Genomic DNA, 19,855 nt, shown 5'->3' with positions numbered 1-19,855 from the left:
TTTATACTGTTACAAGGCAGTAAAGGCGAAAAGGTGTTCTGGCAGTACTTGCAGAAGGGAACCCACCACGGTAGCTGGTGTGGGCGTAGCTCAAGTGTCAAGCTCACAGCCAACCACTTCGTCGTCTTTTCCTCTTGCCTTGCGTGCACTTATCACCATCGGTGATTGTGTTCTCACCCATTTAATCATTCAGCACAACTCAAGAAAGCTTGTTGCAGGTGTTGCCTTGTACTTGGGTGATTGGAGATGGACAGGCAACAGCTCTTGAATGAATGAAAAGTCTTTATTTATTGTGGAATGGCTCTTTGGTCTAATAGGGGGGAAGAAGGGTGTAGAAGAAAAGACAGAGAAGACTGATGGTGGCACAATGATGATTGTAGTGATCACTCGGATAAAAAAAATGGCCACGTATCTGCTCCTTTTATTGCAAAGGTCGATGAAAGATGATAGTCGACTGGTGCCCCTGGCAAGTAAACGCCTCCCTTCTCTTTCCCGCTCAGCTCTCATGCTGTTCCTCTCCTGTCTCGTTCCTCCCAAGATAACGTGCTAGAGGTTTGCTCAAGTCAATTTAAATTTACCGCGTTCCTCTGCTCCAAGTCTGGTGCCTCGATGCTACCGCTGCGCTACGGCAGAGACGGGCGTGAATTGAGGCACCCTACTACAACGTTTATAGAACCACGTTGCCCTACTCCATGAACGTTTCAAGCGGAACATGGAACCTATCTAGTGGAACCTTTCGTTGCTGTGGCCGTTTGATTGCTGCTGTTGCAGTCTTTGAAATGCCGGTGCCCTTTCACTGCGTGCAGCACTTGTCGACCTCGCCCGAGGTGGAGTCACCCATGTTCGTGATGCAAGTGCGGGCGGCGCTCAAGTACATTCAGCAGCACCCGTTTCCCGGCGTGACGGTATTTCCCGACAACCGGCCGCACTACTTCCGCAAGGACGAAGGGGGCGCCTGGATCCCCTTCTGCTACTGAGGTGGCGACTGACAAAGGGAGCTCTGACAACCGGGCGGCGGTGTCTTTTTTTGTTATTTTAGATGTGACGGTATCAGCCGTGACGGTACCAGTGCTCATAATTCTGTGGAGCGTCATCACAAGGGTGCAGTTACCGTGTGTCCGTTCTGAAAACATCGATCCCCTGCTGCTGCTGGTACCAGAACCAACTCCAGCTCTAATTGGTTGTTTCCATTTTACGGTCGTGATGGATTTATTTTGTTCTTTTAGATTAGACGCTACCACATCACAGTACCAGCTCTAATGGTACCAGTGTTCATGATGCTGTGGAGCGCTGTCACCAGGGTGCAATTACTGGGCATCCATTATGAAAACTGGCGGTCTTGCTCTGCTACAGATACCAGAAGGGCAGAGTGCTGCTCCGACCATTTGGGGATGCTTTATGGTCGTGACTGTACAAGTGCTGTTGTTGCTATGAAGCATCGTCACAAAGAAACTGTTACAGCAAAAAACCTTGTCAATTTTGATCTTGTACTGATACCAGAAGAGCTGTGCATACCGTTTTACAGTCGTGACGGTATGAGTGTTATCGTTGCGGTGAAGGTGTCGTCACGCGGGCGGGTGTAATTGTGCAGTTGTTGAAGAAACATCACTCCCCTTCTGCTACTGATACTGGGAGAGCTGAGTGTAGCTTCAACTGGCTGGTACCGTTTTACGGTTGTGATGGTGCTAGTGGGAAAAATTGTCACAAGCGAGCTCTAAGTATGCGAATATTGTTGCAACTGCAACCGGTTGGCACCGTTTTTTATGCTCGTGATGGTGACCAGTGCACGCCATTTTACGGTCGTGACAGTATGAGTGCTCTTGCTGTGACGCACCGTCACAAGGGAGTTGTTAGTACGGTCCTGTTGTTGCAGAAAAGCATCAACCGCCTTCCGGTACTGATGCTCGAAAGCGACTGCAACTGGTTGGCAGCTTTTTATGCTCGTGGTAGTTACCAGTGCGTGCCGTTTTACAGTCGTGCAAGGTGCAAGTGCTCTTCTTCCTGTGTCGCATCGTCACAAGGGAGTTGTTAGTATGGGCCTGTTGCAAAAAAGCATCAACGACGTTCTGGTACTGATACCAGAAAGCTAAATTTAGCTTTAACCAATTGGCACCATTTCATGGTCGTGACGGTACGAGTGCTCTTTTGCTGTGACGCATCGTCACAAGGGAACTGTTGCCCGTGTCTGTTGTTGCAACAAAGTGTCAATCCTCCTCTGCTTATTAGACTGGTAGAGTGAAGGCTCTATCTGGTTGGCACCTCTTTTTTAATCGTGACGGTGAGAGTGGTATTAATGTGCAGGTGTGCTATTACTTGCCCTGTTATTCTGAAAAAGCATAATCCCTGTGAAATAAATACGATGGGGCCTGTTGAAAGTCTGTCTCAGTATTGTCGTGACGGTACCAGTGCTTGCGTTCGTGTGACCGATCGTTGTGATGGCGCTGTTACCACCCTGTCATTCCAGGAACATATTGCCTCTGTAAGATGTCCTGCTTCGCCGCTCTGATGGTGGAATGGTCTCGTTTGGATATCATTGAACCGGTGCAGATGAAGCTCAATTTTAAAATTGCTGAATTTGCAAGCATTAAGAACATTCGTTTTTATTGTGGCGTTACTTACGATATTCCACGAATACCGTCGTTAATCAAAAACAAGCTCTTAGTTTACATCTGACTCCACGTTCAGTGCTTGCGGCTTTTATATTATAAAACGTGCTTGCCTGAATTGCTCTTACACAAGGCCTGGTTATGGTAACCATTTTGTACACTCTCAATTCAATGGCAGCTGAGTTAGCGGTGATCTGGAAATTATGGAATAAGTTTGCTGAATCGTTTCTTTCTAGTGTTTTATATTTAGAATTTCGGTGTGTTCATTTATGTCTGTGTGAAAGAGTGAAAAAAATATGGGGTGATCACTATGCGAATACTGAATTTTAGTCAAACAACGAGTTTTCTTAAAGTTGAAAGACATGAGCATTTTTTTAGCAGGTTGGGAGTCAAGTACAGCTAAACCTGCGAAAAATGGTTTCCAGGTTCATTCATACTCTCACGGCAGACATTGCAGCTGTCTGGAAATTAAACATGACTGGTATCCACTGCCTGCACTTTTATCTGTTAAGCATAGAGTTGGGTGTCTCAAAATACTTCATAGTTCATCTCCTAAGTGTAGTAGACCGTCATGTTATCTTTTATCGTGGTTCAAAGCTTTCGTCCAAACAAAGGCTGGCCGTGAGTGGTGGAGGGAAAATGGGTTCTAGCAAACATGCTCACGTAACTGAATCTCAGTTTTTGTTCTTTCTTGCTTAAAGGGACATTGAATGTGTTTTTTTTTTTATATAAAAGAGTAGAGCATAATAAAGGGTTTTAAATGATTTTTTTACATGCGTAGCCTGCTTCTATGCCACTGTCTAAGGTGTGGTACATTTTCAAATCGGACTGCTGTGGCCACCAATATTGTGATCTTAATTCAAAAGCGCTTTGCTCAAACACAGCTACCCATCATTAAAGAAGCCATGGAGACAAAATAGAAGTTGGGCTTATTAGAAAGACGGCTTAGTCCCGATAACAATGATACCAATATCATCGCAATCTTCGAACAAATAACGGAGATATGAAAAAAAACGTGTGAAGCAGTCGCGACCCCCTAGCCAATTTCCCGCAACTTTTCCATGACGTCACGGAACCTTGTTTGTGCGATTGGCAACCGCCTAACTGACCTGTCGCGACGACACATGACTGGACGTCTGTAATGGGGCCTCTAGTTCCAGTTGACCGCATCACTTGAATGCTAACGTGCAGTTCACGCACTGAAAATTATGCTTTATTGTTGGCCCCTATGACGTCATTCTTGCTCATAACACGTCACTGTGGCGCGAAATTTGAAAGTTTTTAAATACTTCTTGCTTTTTTTTCGTTAAAAAAACATCTTTTGTGGCTGTAATGGAGCTGAGTGAGATACTGAATCCTAGTTCTTTCAAATTAAACGAAGTTGTATTTTCTCTTCATGGCTCCTTTAAGGCTCTTTTTACGGAATAAGTGAAATGCCCGCTCTAAAATTCTGTAATTGAGTGGCAATATTGTTCCAGTCGCACCGTTATTCATTTTGGATTGTGCTAGCTGTTAAGATACACTATAAAAAAACATTCAGCTGTGTATTGGAAGTGCATCGTTAGTAACATGTAGCATACACGCATGTAGAGTGGGGCAATAGCTGCATTGTTCTGATAGGCTGGTGCGAATTCATCGCCACGTATGTTTACAACTCGTGTCAGTGTCTTCAATGTGTGCAATCTTTTCTCTTTTCCAGTTAAAATGCGTCAGCATTTTCTTTCTTGACCAATGCTGCTTTTATTTCTCTGAGACTGTTCCTATACACGAATTTGACGCTGAAGAGCTGTTTTTTGTTTCTTTACAAGTTTTCTCGTTAACCCCTTTTTGGTGATGTGAACCGGTCTGTACAAAAGCACATTCATTTTCAAATGTAGTGCGGTGTGGTGCTTCGATTTCCTGGTGCGTTTTTGTGTTTTGCGGGTGTGCAAAAGGGTTTCAAGAGTGTATGTACGTCCTTTTCCCGTTGATTTTTAGCTCGTTTTTGTTTCCCCTGTGTCGTCGCCATATTTACCTGGTTGATTCTCCTCTGTGCCGACATCTTTTTTATAGCTCCGGCAAGGTGTTCGTGTTCTGCCAAGGTCTGGTGGTGTTGCCGTGCTGTTTCGAAGCAGTATTTTTGCTACTTGTGGTTTTTAGCTTGCATATTATTGTGAAAGTGTTAGTGCTGTGGGTTTGTACGGAGGGGAGGTGTTCAGACAGTTTTTCAAGCAAAATCGCTTTTGTTGTATTTACTGTTGAGAGGTTAAATTTAAGCGCTTGATGTGAGCAGTTTTGGTTGCTGTGAAATATGCTTACTCAAAGAGATTCACATTTTGCGTTTTGTTCTTGCCTGTGTTTATTTACGTACGACAGAGTGAATATTTTTAATACTACATCATGTATTTTTTATTGCATTGTGTAGAGTAAACCGGTTTCATTGCGTATAAGCATGTGAAGTGAAATCAAAAGCCGTGAGGGCCGAGCAACTAGAAGCTATCTGTTGTCTAGAACTTATGGATGTAGCTGTACCAAAAGTTAGTAGAAGTGAGCCAAAAAGTTGATTATTATTATCTATACAGCATCATAATATGGTGTAGCTTGTTGGTCTTTTCAAGCGTACCTCTCAGATGTGCCTTAACTTCATTGCATCGACTTACCCATGTTAACTGCACAACACATCGCGAGGGAAACGGCCTTTACATTCTTGTTCATTCGTGTAAGTCTTGTAGAGCTGCGATTGAAGCTAGAGGGTTCATTATTGCCTACTGTTTCTCGGCTACTTTTCCTCATAAGCTGGTGCTATAATTGGTGCAATGGTCCGATCGCATTTTGAAATGTAACAACATTACCTTTTTTACACAATAAAGTACGTTTACACACGTATCTGAGTCATTCACTCTGGAAATGCAGCATCGGCGAGGCTAGGACTGATGAACAATTCATAATTTTGTTTGGCTGTCCTTCAGACATTGAACTCTGTCTTTTGGACGGTTTACGTCACACTTTGCTGTGGTAAATTCTTACTAAATCATCGGCAATTGTTCTAAAACTATTCGTTCGTAAGCATTAACTGTCTTGCCTCAAATGATCCTTCATTGGTGGCGTATTTTGCATTTGCAATACAGCCTTACAAGTGGAATGCATATTCCCTGAATTTAACACCTTGTAGCTTAGTCGGTGTTCAAGAACCACAAAGACAAAGTACAACATTTTTAAGTTTCCGGGGTGGCCGCATTTCTGACGAAGGTGAAAAGCGAAAACGCCAGTGTGTACAGTCGAACCTTGTTATAATGAAGTAGTACCGGGACAATAATTTAGTTTGTTATATTCAATATTCGTTGTAACAGTAGAGCTAAGAATCGGTTCAAACCAATCGGTAATTCTCGCAAGAATCCTTAATACAAAAATGCATTATTTTAATCTTCGAACCTACTATAAACAAGGTGACCCTTATCTTCCTCCTTGTGGCCTTTCAAGCTCAATGAACCAGAAAATGAAACGGAAAATTACAACAGAACAAAGTTCATTTGACAAAGCAGGCCTGCGTACCTATTTTTTCGAGGAAGGATGGGCTGTTTTTCTGGTGGCTATTCACAGCACTCAGCAGGATGAAGTTTTCCGCAGTGTCCACAAACGCAGGATTTTTTTTTTTTACACTTGTGTGCAGTTTTGGATGCCGGTAGTTACTGGTCAAATATTTCTTCGTTATATCCCTCACAGTTTCACTTTCATTTTATAAGTGTCATCGAAATGAAGTGTTACCAACCAAAGTTCGTATTTAGTTCGCAGCCGGAAGATCCCCAGGTGGCCAAATTAGTCTGTAGTCCTCCACTACGGTGCGTATCATCTCGTGTGTAGCGTCGGCACGTTAACCCCCCAATAAGCCAATCGATCGACATTTTTCAGTTTGAAAAAAAATGGCCTTTGTAAAATCACTCAGCTCTTATCTAGCCACGAAGGACGTTTTTTTTTTACTGGAAAAAGCATGAAATGTTGAAAACCTTCAAATTTTATGCTGCCGTGACGTATTATGGGCGAAGGTGACGTAATGTGGGTCAGCACTAAGAACGGTCATCAGTGTGCCAATCGCACGTTAGCATTTATGTGATATGAAGAAATAGGACTGGAGGCAATTGCTCATGCGCGTTTCCTGGCAGTAGCTTATAGGTCAGCAGCTGCCAATTGCACAAACGAGATTTTGTAATGGCATAAAGAAATCGCCGGTAAGTGTTCGGAAAGTCACGATTGTTTCTTTAATGTTTGTGATAAAATAGGTATCATTTTTGTGGATGCAAAGCAGTCTTAATGAATCAAACTGCGGCGGAGCCAGTGGAGGTCGTAATACGGACATCCGTGAGATGGTCCGCTGCAAACGAATCCCACGATTCTCCGACAGACGTCCGGTTGTCATGGCAGCAGGTCATGACACCAGCGAGCATGATTACGGGCACGGAGGAAAAAAAAGTTAGGAGACGGCATGACGTCACGCAGCTAGCCTTCGCAAGCCCAGGTCCGTTGAAGCCGCTCCCTCCGCCGTTTCCCTTTCTCAAGCCGCCGCAGTCGGCCCTCCAAGGTCGGGTGGGCCGGCGGCGGCGGCGGTCTCCGACTCCGGGGCATCTCTCGTGTTTCGTTGGCGGTAGCTGTTCCCAAGACAAAAGCCGTGGGAAAAAAAACCAACATATAGCAGGCTTCGCGACAACGGGCCGCAGGGCAGTTTCGAGCAGACGAAATAGAAGAGCGCGGCGGCCCATACAGAGGCGATGCGGTGGGGTCACGTGGTGCAGTGACGCCTGGGCCGACTTCGATTTTACTTTTTATGTATAGGCTTCACGTTTCTCCGGCGGCGCCGTCTCCTAACTTTTTCTTCCTCCATGATTACGGGACTATTTTTATTCTGGGACCACAGACATGAATGCAAGACACTTGCGCATGCATTGCTCTGCTCGCATTTTTTTTCGACGAAGAGGCGTTTTTTCTATGGATCTTGAAGTGTTAGTCTAGTAGTGACTCGTTGCATAATCTTTGGTGCAATTATTTGGTGTAATTTAAGTTTGCGCAGAGAAAGCTTCGCTTTTAACCGCTTTTCTTTTACGAAAGACGGTTAAAAGTGCGAACGTGGCCGAATTTTTTTAAAGTGCAGAGCACTTTCGGCCCTCGCCTCGTCGTCGCAGCTCGCTCGCTGGACCCAAGTAGAGCAACAGGGCGTCCCGTGGTAACGCTGTCGTTCGCGGCGTACCCCAGAGGCTTCGAAACAAAGCGGTGTAATAGCAATAAGCGTTCGAAACAGTGAGTAGTATTAACTCTATTTTTGAAACTCAATTGCTGGCGTTTGTCCTACATCTCCCCGTTGTTTAGCGCAAAGAAAACTGCAGGTATACATTTGAGGCAAAATATACGCAATTCACCGGCAGTTCCCGCGTTCATTTAGTTAGGAACGCTCGTCGGGGTGGTTTTTACGATAGTAAGCGAAAAAAGCGGCCGCGCAAAAAAAAAAAAAAAAAAAAGGCGCGTTCGAAAGACGCAGAAAGGCTCTACTATAGTGCCTAGAAATCTAGGCACTATAGCTCTACGCGCGAGAAGAAAATGGCGCGTTCGAAATGACGCAGAAAGGCTCCAGCCTATGGCTCCAGCCGCGCAAGAAAAAAATGGGCGCGTTCGAATTGATGCAAAACAGCTCCAGCATACGAAATTAAAGCAAGCACAAAAACAACTTAACTCCGGCTGGGGCAGTTTCAGACAGGAGGCGCGCGACCACTGCGAAGGCGGGAAATTTGAATTGAATGGGGTGATAGCAGTGAGCGGATAACGGCGGTACAGCGCGTTACAGCGAATCACTGCTCTGCACTTCCGACAACTTTCGCATTGAGTGGAACGGCCTTAATTTTTTCTTTTATTCTCATCGTTCTTTAATATCAAGCGTCCTTATTCTGCGTGCGTCCGGCTTTAACGTCGCCCATGAAGCTGGCCTTTTAATTAGCATGGGATATACACGCTGATCGGATAAAGTATTTAGTGGGCTTGTTCTGACCATTCGCACGCTCTAGCATGTGTAGATTTGCTTATTAAAGGGACCCTGCAACACTTCTTTAATTTTTTTTTCGAAATCTTAAATGCTTGCAGAGCGTAGTCAACCAACACATCCAGTACCTCGATTGGAGGGTCGCAAAGCCAAAAACGACTACTCTATGCCCATCACAAAATTTAGAAACTTGCTCAAAAAATGATCTTCTTTCCCGGTTTGGCATTCTTCGACCGCTGGAATTACGTAATTACAGTGGTGTAACGGCTATTGGCCGGCTCCCTTAGAGTTGCAGCGATGAACGCATTCGATAGCCACTTCAAAAATAAAGCCAAAAAAGCAAAACAGAAACGCAAGGCTTATCTTCTGCGACAACCAAATCACCCAGCGCCGCTCCGTGCTGGTAATAAATGTAGCTTTCGCAAAGCCTCATACGCTAAGGAAACAGCGAAAGCATTTATCTGAAGTGTTCCAGAGCCCCTTCAAGATAAAGCTGTATTTTTAGGGATAATCTTGTGTAATATAGATGGACCCGCCAGGTTCGTATCAGGAAGCTTGGGTATTCTACTAATGAAGAATGCCTTAGTGAAACAAAATGCAGCATGTATCACATTTGTTTATTTGGTTCAGCGGACTTTGTTAGAAATAGACCTCTTAATTGAATAAAGGGAGCGGCCAAAGGTGCAGCACGTGCGACTCATGGTGGAAAAATTTAGGGAGGAGGAGGATAAACTTTATTGGGAGCATCGTAATGTGGTGTGGGGCCCTCATTCCAGGACTCCATTGGAGACCCCTGCCGCTACGGCCCTTTCCACCAGCCTAAGCTGGGAATCGAGACCGGAGCTGGACAGCTCCTTCTCCCACTGCTCACGGGAAGGGTGCGCGATTCTTGGAATTTTGGGGAAGATTCTTTATGGGCCTATATGCAAAGAGCGAGGATGCAGCAGGACAGCCTGGCACAGAAGGCAATGTGGCGCGTATGACTGCACGCCACATGCACTGGCCGAACAACTTCGCAACTCCGGAAAAATAGGCGTAGAGTTTTCATCCCTTGTACCCTCTGCCATCAGCAAAGAAAAAAAAAAAGGACACAACCCCGCATTTCTTTTATTTTTGTTGAATTATCCAAAGGAATTGAGGGAACCATGGCAGCGCAATTTCAAGACGAAGCTGCTAACACCAGCGAACAAATACTGTCCGTTGAATAACTTCTACTGTGAAGCTAAACTTTGCCAAAACGAACTTCAATGGATACGCGATGGATCTGGTATTCGCGGAGGGTATCTATCCGGCTATCAGTCGCGCTCTCCGAAGGGCACGGTGTAAGAGTTATTTGTGCCGAAGGGCCATCATATTCCCCGCGACGACCCGGCGTTTCTTTATCGCGATTTGGCGAGTAACATTTGGCTCCGTTTGTAGACTCTGACAACCGTCTGTGTGGGCGCAGTATTCTTTCATTGCAGTGTGAAAGAATTAGAAAGAAAGGGCGAATGGCCTTCACAGGGACAATTACTTGGCAATGCGTGCGCTTGTACAGCGCATGGTGCTTTTACGGATGAGTGACTGCTCGAATGGATCGGCTTAAAACATATAGTATTTTTTCATAACCTTCCTTAGTAACATCACTTAACTTACAATGCTATTTCGTCCGCGCAAGACAATTGTTTCAGAAACCTGGGCCTTCGATTGTTCTGTTTAATAAAATGTTACCGTTACGCAATGGAGTTGCTTGTTGTTACCAGCGATGGATGAGCGTTAATAAACACTGAAATTTATAACCGTTAAAAGCAGAAAAAAAGTGCTTTCTCCCTTTTTCTAAATAGCGCCCATGGATGCTGTAAAATTTCATTTATATAATTTAGCTCCTTCCCCCCTCCCCCCCTCCCTTCCGCGCGCTCTTTCCGCGGCGCCGCGGAAGGAGGGAAGGAGCGGGAAGGGGGGGGGATAATTCTGCCGACGCCCATGATCTCCATTCGTCATCACTTTAAAGGCTTGCATCAGTCTCTCAGAGATCGAAATACCTGAAGAGTTCCAATCTTCTAGTTTCTTTTCAATCTTTCGCTTCCTAATGGTCCACTAGTGAAATAACGCCTCTTCAAAGTCGTCTTCGGCAAGAAACTTCAAAGCGCTCTTCAGTAAGAACAGACGTAAATTTTACTCTCTCTTTGTAAATATTTTAAAGTACTTAAGGTCATATCTGTAATATATACCGCACTTTTTTTATCAATTTGCTTGGCGCCAATTTTGAAACTATGCAGTCACGCTAAAACAGGACATATTTGTTTATTAGGAGAAAGGCGGGACGGAAGAAGCAGACCCCAACAACGAGACTATCCCGACAGTCTAAGTTACCTGCCGCGCTCCCTGCTCTTTGCTCGACTTCTGGGCAACGCCGTTCAGCTTCTGTTACGGTGCCTTCGGCGGCCCATGCGCCACGACGGGCGACTACCTCTCTATACTATATTGATAGTTTGACCCTCTAAGCACGCCCTTCACGAAGTGAATGGCCCGAGTGACCTACAAGATGCCCTGCGGCACGTCCGATACTGGGTGGGGGAACACACGGACTCCTTTGCTATGGTCCACAGCATGCACCCGTCTCGTGCACTGGCTGGTGCTGTCCCGTTTTCGATGACGGATCGAGCCTCCTTGAACAAGCGTTATTGATAGCCACGAGAACGGGAAGCCTAGCAGGACTATACGGCACACAGAAGTGGAGAACAGTGCGTAATCCTGCTGCGAATGATCTGCCAAAGAGGACAAGAAGAGAGAAGCTGTTTAGAACCGTAGTCGTTTCCTCTTCATCTCAACCGTTGCTTTAAATTTTCCGCTTTGTATGGTACGACTCGGTCCCATCTGTGGAATAAACAACCAGCTTGCAGTCTTTTAAATGCAGAGCATTTAACTCACAATGTCACCCGGCGTTGTCGGCGTGCCTCGGCGTCCGCAGCAGCCGTTCCAGGTGCGCCCTCTCCCCCACTCCTCCTCTCCCGCATCACGCTACCCTCCTCGCTCTCAACAACAGGTCCGCACCCCTCCCCCTACACTATATAAAAAAATAATACTTACCGGCGCCTGGTTTCGATCCCACGACCCTGCGGGCGGAACTCAAGGTACATGGTGCTCTACCCACTGCGCCACAAAGCCGACACAGAATGGAAGGCTAGGAACGCGCCTTATATCCTTGACTCATTCAAACTATGTCAAGAAGCTGCTGATACAACGCATTCACTACCTGTGGGCGGAACGCGAGGTACATGGTGCTCTTCCCACTGTGCCACAAAACCGACACAGAATGAAAGGCTACGAACGCGCCTTATATCCTTGACTCATTCAAACTACGTCAAGAAGCTGCTGAAACAACGCATTCACTACCACCAACTCCCCAAACACTAAACGTTAACGCAATACACCCACCCCCTATGCGGCGCATTTACTCGAGTCCCCCTCGCGGGGAGATGGGCCCTTTTTACTTCAATCCGTTTGCGTCCTGTATTGTTCACCGTTGCGATATGAACCAACCAGCCTTCCTTTTTCAGCTCAGCATAAATCGCCGTGAAGATCGCCACGGAGTGTATTCTTCTGCAGTAGGCTTGCTGGGTACCTGATTCACACCCGAACCGTTCTGGTTCTTGTTAGGTTCAAGTTGGCGGTGTTGTTTCAAGATGATACTTGCTCGAATTAGTGAAGGAGAAGGCCTTCTTGTTGGTGCAGGATGCTTCACCCGTAGCTCGGGGGGTGCTACATGTCAAGTGTCATGCTTTAGCGGGAGGCAGAAGCATGACATTTGACTTGACTTGACTTGAGTTGAGGTTTTGTTACCATCGATTCAGTTCCGAGGTGGTGACGCGAGGCTTGCCACCACAGAATAAAAGTAAGACGCCACGTCGGTAATGAGCTTGTGGAATTTGTTATTTTAATATTCACGTAACAAAAGAGAAAAACAAAGGCTTGTTCCCCAGTGACACATTTCTCGTTTGAATTAACAGGATCACAGCTCACTCGCTTTGGCCACAGAGCGAGTCACACAACGTTCAGCCACATGATTCGACAGTTGACGGCTAACAACATAACCAGCAACAGTTAGCTCTACAGCTTCAACCTCTCAGCGCATTCTTTACGATACGCACGAAACGAGCATCATGAAGACAGTTTTATGCAGCTGAACATCATCTTGTTAAGAACGAACAGCTGCATTGAACTCTTTCTTATCAGTGTCGAGTGGTAGCATTTATGCATGATTTTTCATTCAAGAAGCAGGTAAGTGCAGGACAAACTCCACTGCCTTTTTAAAGCAGTGCTTTCGAATACAAACGAAAAACTCAAGTTGCCAAGAGCACTAACGTATTACAAAGATGGGCTTGCACGCAACGAACTCAAGTAAAATTTAGAGGTTTGCAAGAGGTAAAATACAGTTAGAAAAAAGTAGCCACTCGGAGCGGAACTTGTGTGGAAAACTACGCACTAAGTTACACCTTGTTTTGCTGACTTGTTTCGGCTATAGCACACTGATGAAAAGTTACAGGCACATGTTACGTCTGTAGCAATTCCGTGCAGTTTCCCTTCACGATTTCGTTTGCAAAAATCACTACCACATCAATGCAAGCAAAACACAAGAACTCTTCTGCGGGCACATCAATTTTGCAACTTACGATTACTGAGGATAGTACAGGGTTATGTAACGCTCGCATTCTGGACAAAACAGTGTGCCAAATCAGTGCAGAAGTTGCTTTTGAGTGTTTTTGCAACGGACATTTTTGGCAGATGTCTTCGATAATGGGAAGCTGCTTAGTGAAACATTTACGTAGTAACTACTTTTGATACACGTGGAGTCGAGATTCACGGACAGATTGAACACGTTAAAGAGAATCTTTACCCTGCGCAACATTAAAAGCTGCCAGCATCATCCTAGCAACAAATTTCACGGATGTAATAAATTCGCTGCAGTGATAATTGGTAGTACTCTACGTAATAAAATGTAGACCCTGAACAGTTCATATAACACGCTATGCTTTATGTACACCATCCAACATCAAAGGTTAAGCGAAATTTGTAATGCAAACATTTTCATGCGTCACTAGGCAACCCATTTATGAGCCGCCATGAAAAAAAAAAAACAAGTTCTCTTTTTCTAAAACGACCAATATTGAAAATTTCAACTAGTTCATGTTGCAAGACCTGCTGCTGCTCTGGTCATCACAGTTGAGAGGAGGCAGTGAATCTACAGACGACACGATCCCGCGACAGGACAATTCTAATGCTTTTCTGCTTGACCCCACATTCTGAGGTGGTCACGTTGCGATCGCGTGCAACTGTGGAACCGGATATAACTCATATGGTCGCATTCTACAGAACTTGAATGCACAAGACAACTTGAAACAATGCCTCACGTCAGTGTCGCATTGCAGTGAGCCAGTACAGTACCAACCAGGCAAACGTAGCCCGTTCCGTCCCTCTTAACGTATTTTCGCAACAAACTTTGCAACGAAACTTGCTTCCGTTGGGGAAACGTTGCCTCTGCACAGAATTCGCCGGAAGGCTTTACTACTAATAACAAAACTTTGGCCCTTATGTCGAGAACCAGCATAAAAAGTCTGATTTGTTGTTCATATAATTGGTGTTTATAGATTTTCGACTGAAGTAAACCAGAATGTGGCTGCAAAGCGGTTTGAACAGGAACAACAGGTTTGGAAATCACTGCATGCAACACTGCTGTGACTAGACACCTAGCGTCGAAAGGCTATAGCTGGTAACAACAAAGTGCAAGCCATGAAAGTTGTATGAGGCACATGGGAATCCTAACATCACATAGCAAAGCCCGGAAATTCTACGTAGTTCACAGTGTGGCTACACGAAGACATGAACTAAAGCGAAGAGAAAGAATAAAGTGGTCCCAAGGAGAAGTGTTGTGGGTCTCAACGAAAAAAGGAGCCATATTTGTCCTGAAGCACTTCTGCGGTCTTCATACTGAAGAGGCAAAACCTCTGGATCAAAATGTTCCTGGGATTCCATAATTGGAGCTTTTGTTTCGACAAAAATCTTCAAGAGATCCCGGTTTAGACATCGCTCTGACGCGCAAAAATGTGCATATCAGAAAGACAAATCGCTGTTTTCTAAAGGCTGACCCGGTTAACAATCTGATTTAAGTTTAGCCTTTCTGAATATTGCTCCGTAAATGTTTTGTCTAATATTAGGATGTGCTGTTTTAGACACGCAGAAAAAAGGGTCCTCGGCACTCCCGGGTCAACTTGCTTCTTGAAAATTTCGAAAAAACAGTACCCAGTAAAGAGAAGAAAGAGCAGGTGTTTTCGGCATTGCTGAGTTACATGTCTGTCATGTGCTTCACGGGTGGCCACAGTGCATAATGTAGCGGCATATCAACAGCATAAAATGAAAGTTCTCTGGAGCGCCTGTACAGCCTAACGAACAAGTTGCGCGAGAGCTAGATCAACGCAAACTGCCATAGCATCGGTACACCTAGGAACATTGCACTGCTGCTTACAGAGAGAGGCACACGTTTCGGAAAAAAATCAAGCACTGTGAAAGACACATCTTTAATAGGCGAAATAAAATAAAAAAATCTCGAAGGTTTAGGCAGTCGGTCCGCGCTCCGTTTGCGTCGGAAATTCAGGAACCGCTTTCCTTCGCAATGCTTTGCAGGGGTCAAGCCTGGTTGATAACCCCGAACGCACACATGTCTGCGATATAAAGATTTGCGGTGAGAAGCGTAGCGCCGTGCCGGTGCAGGCAGCGACAACCAAGGAAGGCAACAACACGCAAGCGACGACAGCGCGGCACAAACACGGACAAAACACGCGGCTCTGAACTGAGCTCGCAAACCAAGATGGCGACAAAAAAAAAGGCGTCCATTCTCTCCCCCTGTAGAGCGACTCCGCTCTGTGGCCTTGGCTTGCATATCGTCTGCGTTTCGACTCACGCAACACAGCATTGCGGTGAACGTACGCCAACAGCAACAAAACGAAACTATAGAGACGTTTCCGTTCCCACTTGCGTAGCGACACCTACAACTCCTGCTGAGAGGGGTTTCACAATGTCTACTACTGGTGGCGGTGGACGCTGCTTCCTGCGCTTTTACAGTACTCGTTTTATATCAAACTTCTAGAACTTCTATGCACCTTCATTCAGATGAGGCTGGGGATAGCTCCACTCTTGTCTGAGAATGTACACGATGAGAAGCTAGCGTACAACTCGTTGGGTAGGCGGCCGGAGGTGGTCACTTCCACTGTAACTGCTCGGTTATATTGCGGAGAGAAGTGACGGTTAAGAAAGTTCCGGTGGCTGTCAGGCGGCGTGCATGTGGGTGCGCTTAATGTGGCATTATACAAGTGGTGCAGCGTACTTCCTTCCTTTTACAACGTGATTGATTTGGGCGGGGGTTGGCAGAATGCTGCTATAGCTATAAACAGAGGGACCCGGGTAATTTGACTTTACACAGAGACAACAGTAATCGCTTTCTAAACTAACCTTGGTTGAAATTCATTCGCATAATTGCCGACCTTTCGCTAAAAAGAGTTCGGTACTCCAACTTTTTGCGCGTTATTAGGAAAGGAAACCATACTTTTTGAGCATCAAGAGTTAAAAATATTCACAGAAGCAAAACAATAAAACACATCACACCTCAGTAATTCCGATGGTTCGAAGCAAGGAATAAATACAAGCGATAATAGTTTGCACCGGAATATCACAATCACAAACAAGGCAAGCACTGACCATTTTCATTGTGTGCAGAGGAAATCAGGCAAGCGCACTGAAAGCAAGCGGAATTCACAATAGTTGTTACAAGGTTATGTGAATGCTTTCGGTAAGGTCGTTCAAAAATTTGTAATTAAAACATGCGTATTCAATCATTTCTAAAATAGTGACTAGTGGGACATAATCGCTTGGTTTTTACAGGCGATGCTATCAATTGTGCTGCGCAGTTAAAAATGTGACAAAAGAAGCCTCCAGAAAACTTGGAATCGTTGAAGCGAAAAGCTGCTTAACTCATAAGCGGCACCTTTTCGCAGTAGAATGCAGGATTTAAATCGCGATTTTGATGCTTTTGCAATAAACCTTTCCGTCTTGGGCTGTATGTACCACTGTTCAACAAAGTAGAATAATATTAACGATTGTGTACTGCTACAACGTTAAACAGAAAAAACAAGAACTAGTGGAACATATAATTCCGTGGCTAGTCGACTTGCCATCAGGCTACGTACGCATTGTGCCTTACCGAGCAGCCACCACCAAACGAAGTCGTGTGGCAATTTATGACAGATTTTACACCTGGTGGCACAAGCGTAATACTCAAGTACAGCTGCTTGGCATTCGAAATATTTTTTTCTCACCTACTGTACACGGGACATACTAGCGTTGCACAACGCGCATTCACACATGTGAACGCATTGTTTGCTACTGGGGCAAACCAAGCGCAACGATTATAAAACTACCACTTTTGTACCCTTGATTAACGTACAACGCCGCTTGTGTCGGGAATATTGAAGTGTTTGTCAGCTAAGCACTACAAGAAAACAGAACAAAGGACGATCAAAAACACGAAGGTGATTGGCGGGGAAGTGCAACTTGGGAGGCAATGGCAGCACCATTCTGGGGACAAGCCACTCTTCAGCTCGACAGAAACGGTTCAACATTCTATCTGGTGAGTCGTCTGGCTAGTATGGCACATGTGGGCAGCTTCAACAACTTGGGTTGTGAAAAAATATGAGTGGCTCCAACACGCAGGGTATATTTGAAGTAATTCTACACTTCTGCACGTCGTTTTCCCCTCCTACCTATTCACACGATCGGTGTCATTTCTTCATAAAGTCTCCGATTCGCGCAGTCATCGCTTCAGTACAGAGTCCGTTAAAAGTTGGTGTTTACCAAGAAGCCCAGTCACTTTTGTAAGCTTCGATTTTAGGACCTGAAAATTTGTCATTACCCCGAAAAACGTCATATGTAGTAGGAAAACTTACGTGAATATCCGTGGGAGTAAATTTGTATAAACCGGCAAGAGAAGGGTGTGGGTGAAGGTTAATTAGAGTTTTAGTTCAGATAATATTGTGCGTAATTTTCGCATGCAATTGGGCTTTTAACTGCAACCAAACCAGAACAACAAAACAGTCTTACGAAAAACCGGGGCGCAGGGTAGGCTGGGCATGAAGCTGTAATTTTACAAATGTAGGAAGTTACGAACTGGAGCCACATTTCACAAAATTGCTGCATTTCGCTCCGTTCGCAGCAGTTGGGCATTAATGCTCATGGCTTTCGCTAGGGCTGCGTTACCTTGCCTTCAGCTCTTAAGACTGAGGAATAAGCAGAGCAACAGATAGCTGTGGAAACACGAACAAAAAACAACAAAAGAGCAGACCACCTAATCAGTTGGACAGTGGTTTTGGGGTCATCACAGCTCACATTGGAAAAAGGGTCCGAAGAAAAACGTGACGTCAAGATGGCAGGCACCTTACATGGCTCTTTCATTCGCATCCATCTGCGTTTTGTCACCAGCAGTTGCACGTGGACACCATACGACAGCAGGCATGTTGATAGTACGACACGAGTTCGACTTGGGTGTTTCCCCGAAGAGGGTTCGTAGAGCAAGCTTAACAGAGGACGTGCCACAACGATGCATCTGCCCACTCGTCGACAGCGCAGCGGAGCCATGTAGCAGTTGCCGGATAAACTGTGTTGAACGCGCTGTGCTGGGGACAGTGTGCTCTAAAAAGTGTCCTCCCCCAGACATCCCGTTGCAGCCCTGAGCAGACGATGCAGAGACCACCCCACACAGCACAGAAAATTACAACTGGTTCTAAGAGGGTTCAGTGCAACTATGCCGCGGTCACGACACCGAGTCACTCTCGGAGCCTGGCTGGATTCCGACTAGGTCACCATTGTTCTCGTCGGCGACCACAACGACGGGTGCGACAGCGTCGCTGGCGGCTGCCGCTGTGGTTGTCGGCGTTCGAGCGTTGTCGTCGTCCTCGTCGTCCGTCGCGTCGCCCCCCACTGCCGTTCGGAGGGACGATGGGAATTCGGCTGAAAACGTCCAGGAGGTCGACTCACTGGAGTCGGGATCGACAGCCCTGCTGAGTTCGGGGTAGTTCGGGAGCAAATAGCGAAGCTTGGATGTTGATGTGCTCGTCGTTTCCGACTCTTCATCGGAGCCCGGAGGCGACGCGCTGCCACTCTCCAACGCAGACTTCGACACTGGCAGTGGAGCTTCGACGGAACGTTCTGAGCCGGCAGAATCACTAGAGCTTGCTTCTGCGACCTCCTCGACGGGTTGACTTTCTTCATCAGTGGGGAGTGAGGCTAGTTGAAAATCTTGTGCCACCGTGGCGCGTGATCTCAGATCGGCGACGGCCACTTTGTCGGTCGAACCGCTCTCCGGTGATGCGCGCCGGAGGTTGACGTCAGGTAGAGAAACTGTTGACTCGACACAGGCAAGGTCAACGTCGGTGACATCAATATCTTCGGGTCCAGCTCCAGAGGATGGTGATGATGAGCTCTTTTCGTTGGACAAGCTGTCAGCTTGATCTGGAATGCAGATGTTGATTACTGGTAGCGTCGATGATGTGGACTCGCCACCTGAAACAGGGGGAAAGATGTTTTTTGTGATGTAATTTACAAGTGAAACAATATAAAGTGACACGTAAGCGATTGTTTGAGGTACTGACCTAAGCAAGCATGAGGCGCTCACTTCAGACTTGCATTCATGTGGTATATTATGCACGTAAGAAGCATATTTATTCCACCCTGCCCATAGAAGATTATGCCCTGAGGCAATAAAAAGCTTGAATGTAACAAACTTATGCCGAAAATTTTGCCTGATTGAGTGGTTTCTAAACAGTTATAAAAACCGTACAGTACGGGGCTACCTCTGTGCGAGTAGGTTGCACCAGCATTAAATCTCTTTGTGATTTTTTTTCATGGTTAGTGTCTGGATTACTAAGGGGGTGTGCAGTTCAGTTGCCATAAAGGTAGCTTTGTGCAGAAAATAGAAACCTTTTTTTTTCGGTAAAATAATTGCCTAAATTTACAATACTAGAGGCAAAGATAGTGAAAATCAAAGACGCAAACAGGTTGACAATTTGTGCGAGGAAGGGCGCGAGAAGCTTTGACGAGAGACGCAACGCGGAATAAATAAAGGTAAGTGGTTTTACGCAGCTTTAATTACAGGGAATTTTGTCCTCGCATAATCGCTTGTAAATGTCGCGAATTTTGCTTTGAACCAGCGTGCATAGTGCTT

General features: G+C 45.6%; 2 protein-coding genes across 5 annotated transcripts in view; one reads left to right on the top strand and one right to left on the bottom strand.

Moving 5' to 3' along the window:
• Window positions 1–5,471, top strand: part of Ntan1 (N-terminal amidohydrolase 1) — a 35,899-nt gene extending 30,428 nt beyond the window's left edge. The window contains exon 11 of the mRNA XM_077670718.1: window positions 807–5,471. Coding sequence (XP_077526844.1) covers window positions 807–977 — 171 coding nt within the window. The 3' untranslated portion in view covers window positions 978–5,471. The remainder of the gene's footprint in view (window positions 1–806) is intronic.
• Window positions 5,472–12,494: 7,023 nt separating this feature from the next.
• LOC144138432 (voltage-dependent T-type calcium channel subunit alpha-1G-like) overlaps window positions 12,495–19,855 on the bottom strand; it is an 82,430-nt gene continuing 75,069 nt past the window's right edge. For all 4 annotated transcript variants that reach the window (XM_077670707.1, XM_077670706.1, XM_077670709.1 and 1 more), the window contains one exon: window positions 12,495–19,194. In XM_077670707.1, the coding sequence (XP_077526833.1) occupies window positions 18,446–19,194 (749 nt within the window). In that variant the 3' untranslated portion in view covers window positions 12,495–18,445. The remainder of the gene's footprint in view (window positions 19,195–19,855) is intronic.

Source organism: Haemaphysalis longicornis, unplaced genomic scaffold (genome assembly GCF_048455015.1).
Source record: "Haemaphysalis longicornis isolate Haplotype H1 unplaced genomic scaffold, Haemaphysalis longicornis Haplotype H1 scaffold_5, whole genome shotgun sequence".
Lineage (NCBI taxonomy): Eukaryota > Metazoa > Arthropoda > Arachnida > Ixodida > Ixodidae > Haemaphysalis > Haemaphysalis longicornis.
The sequence above is the reverse complement of the archived record's forward strand: the minus strand, read 5'-3'. Positions and strand labels throughout refer to the sequence as shown.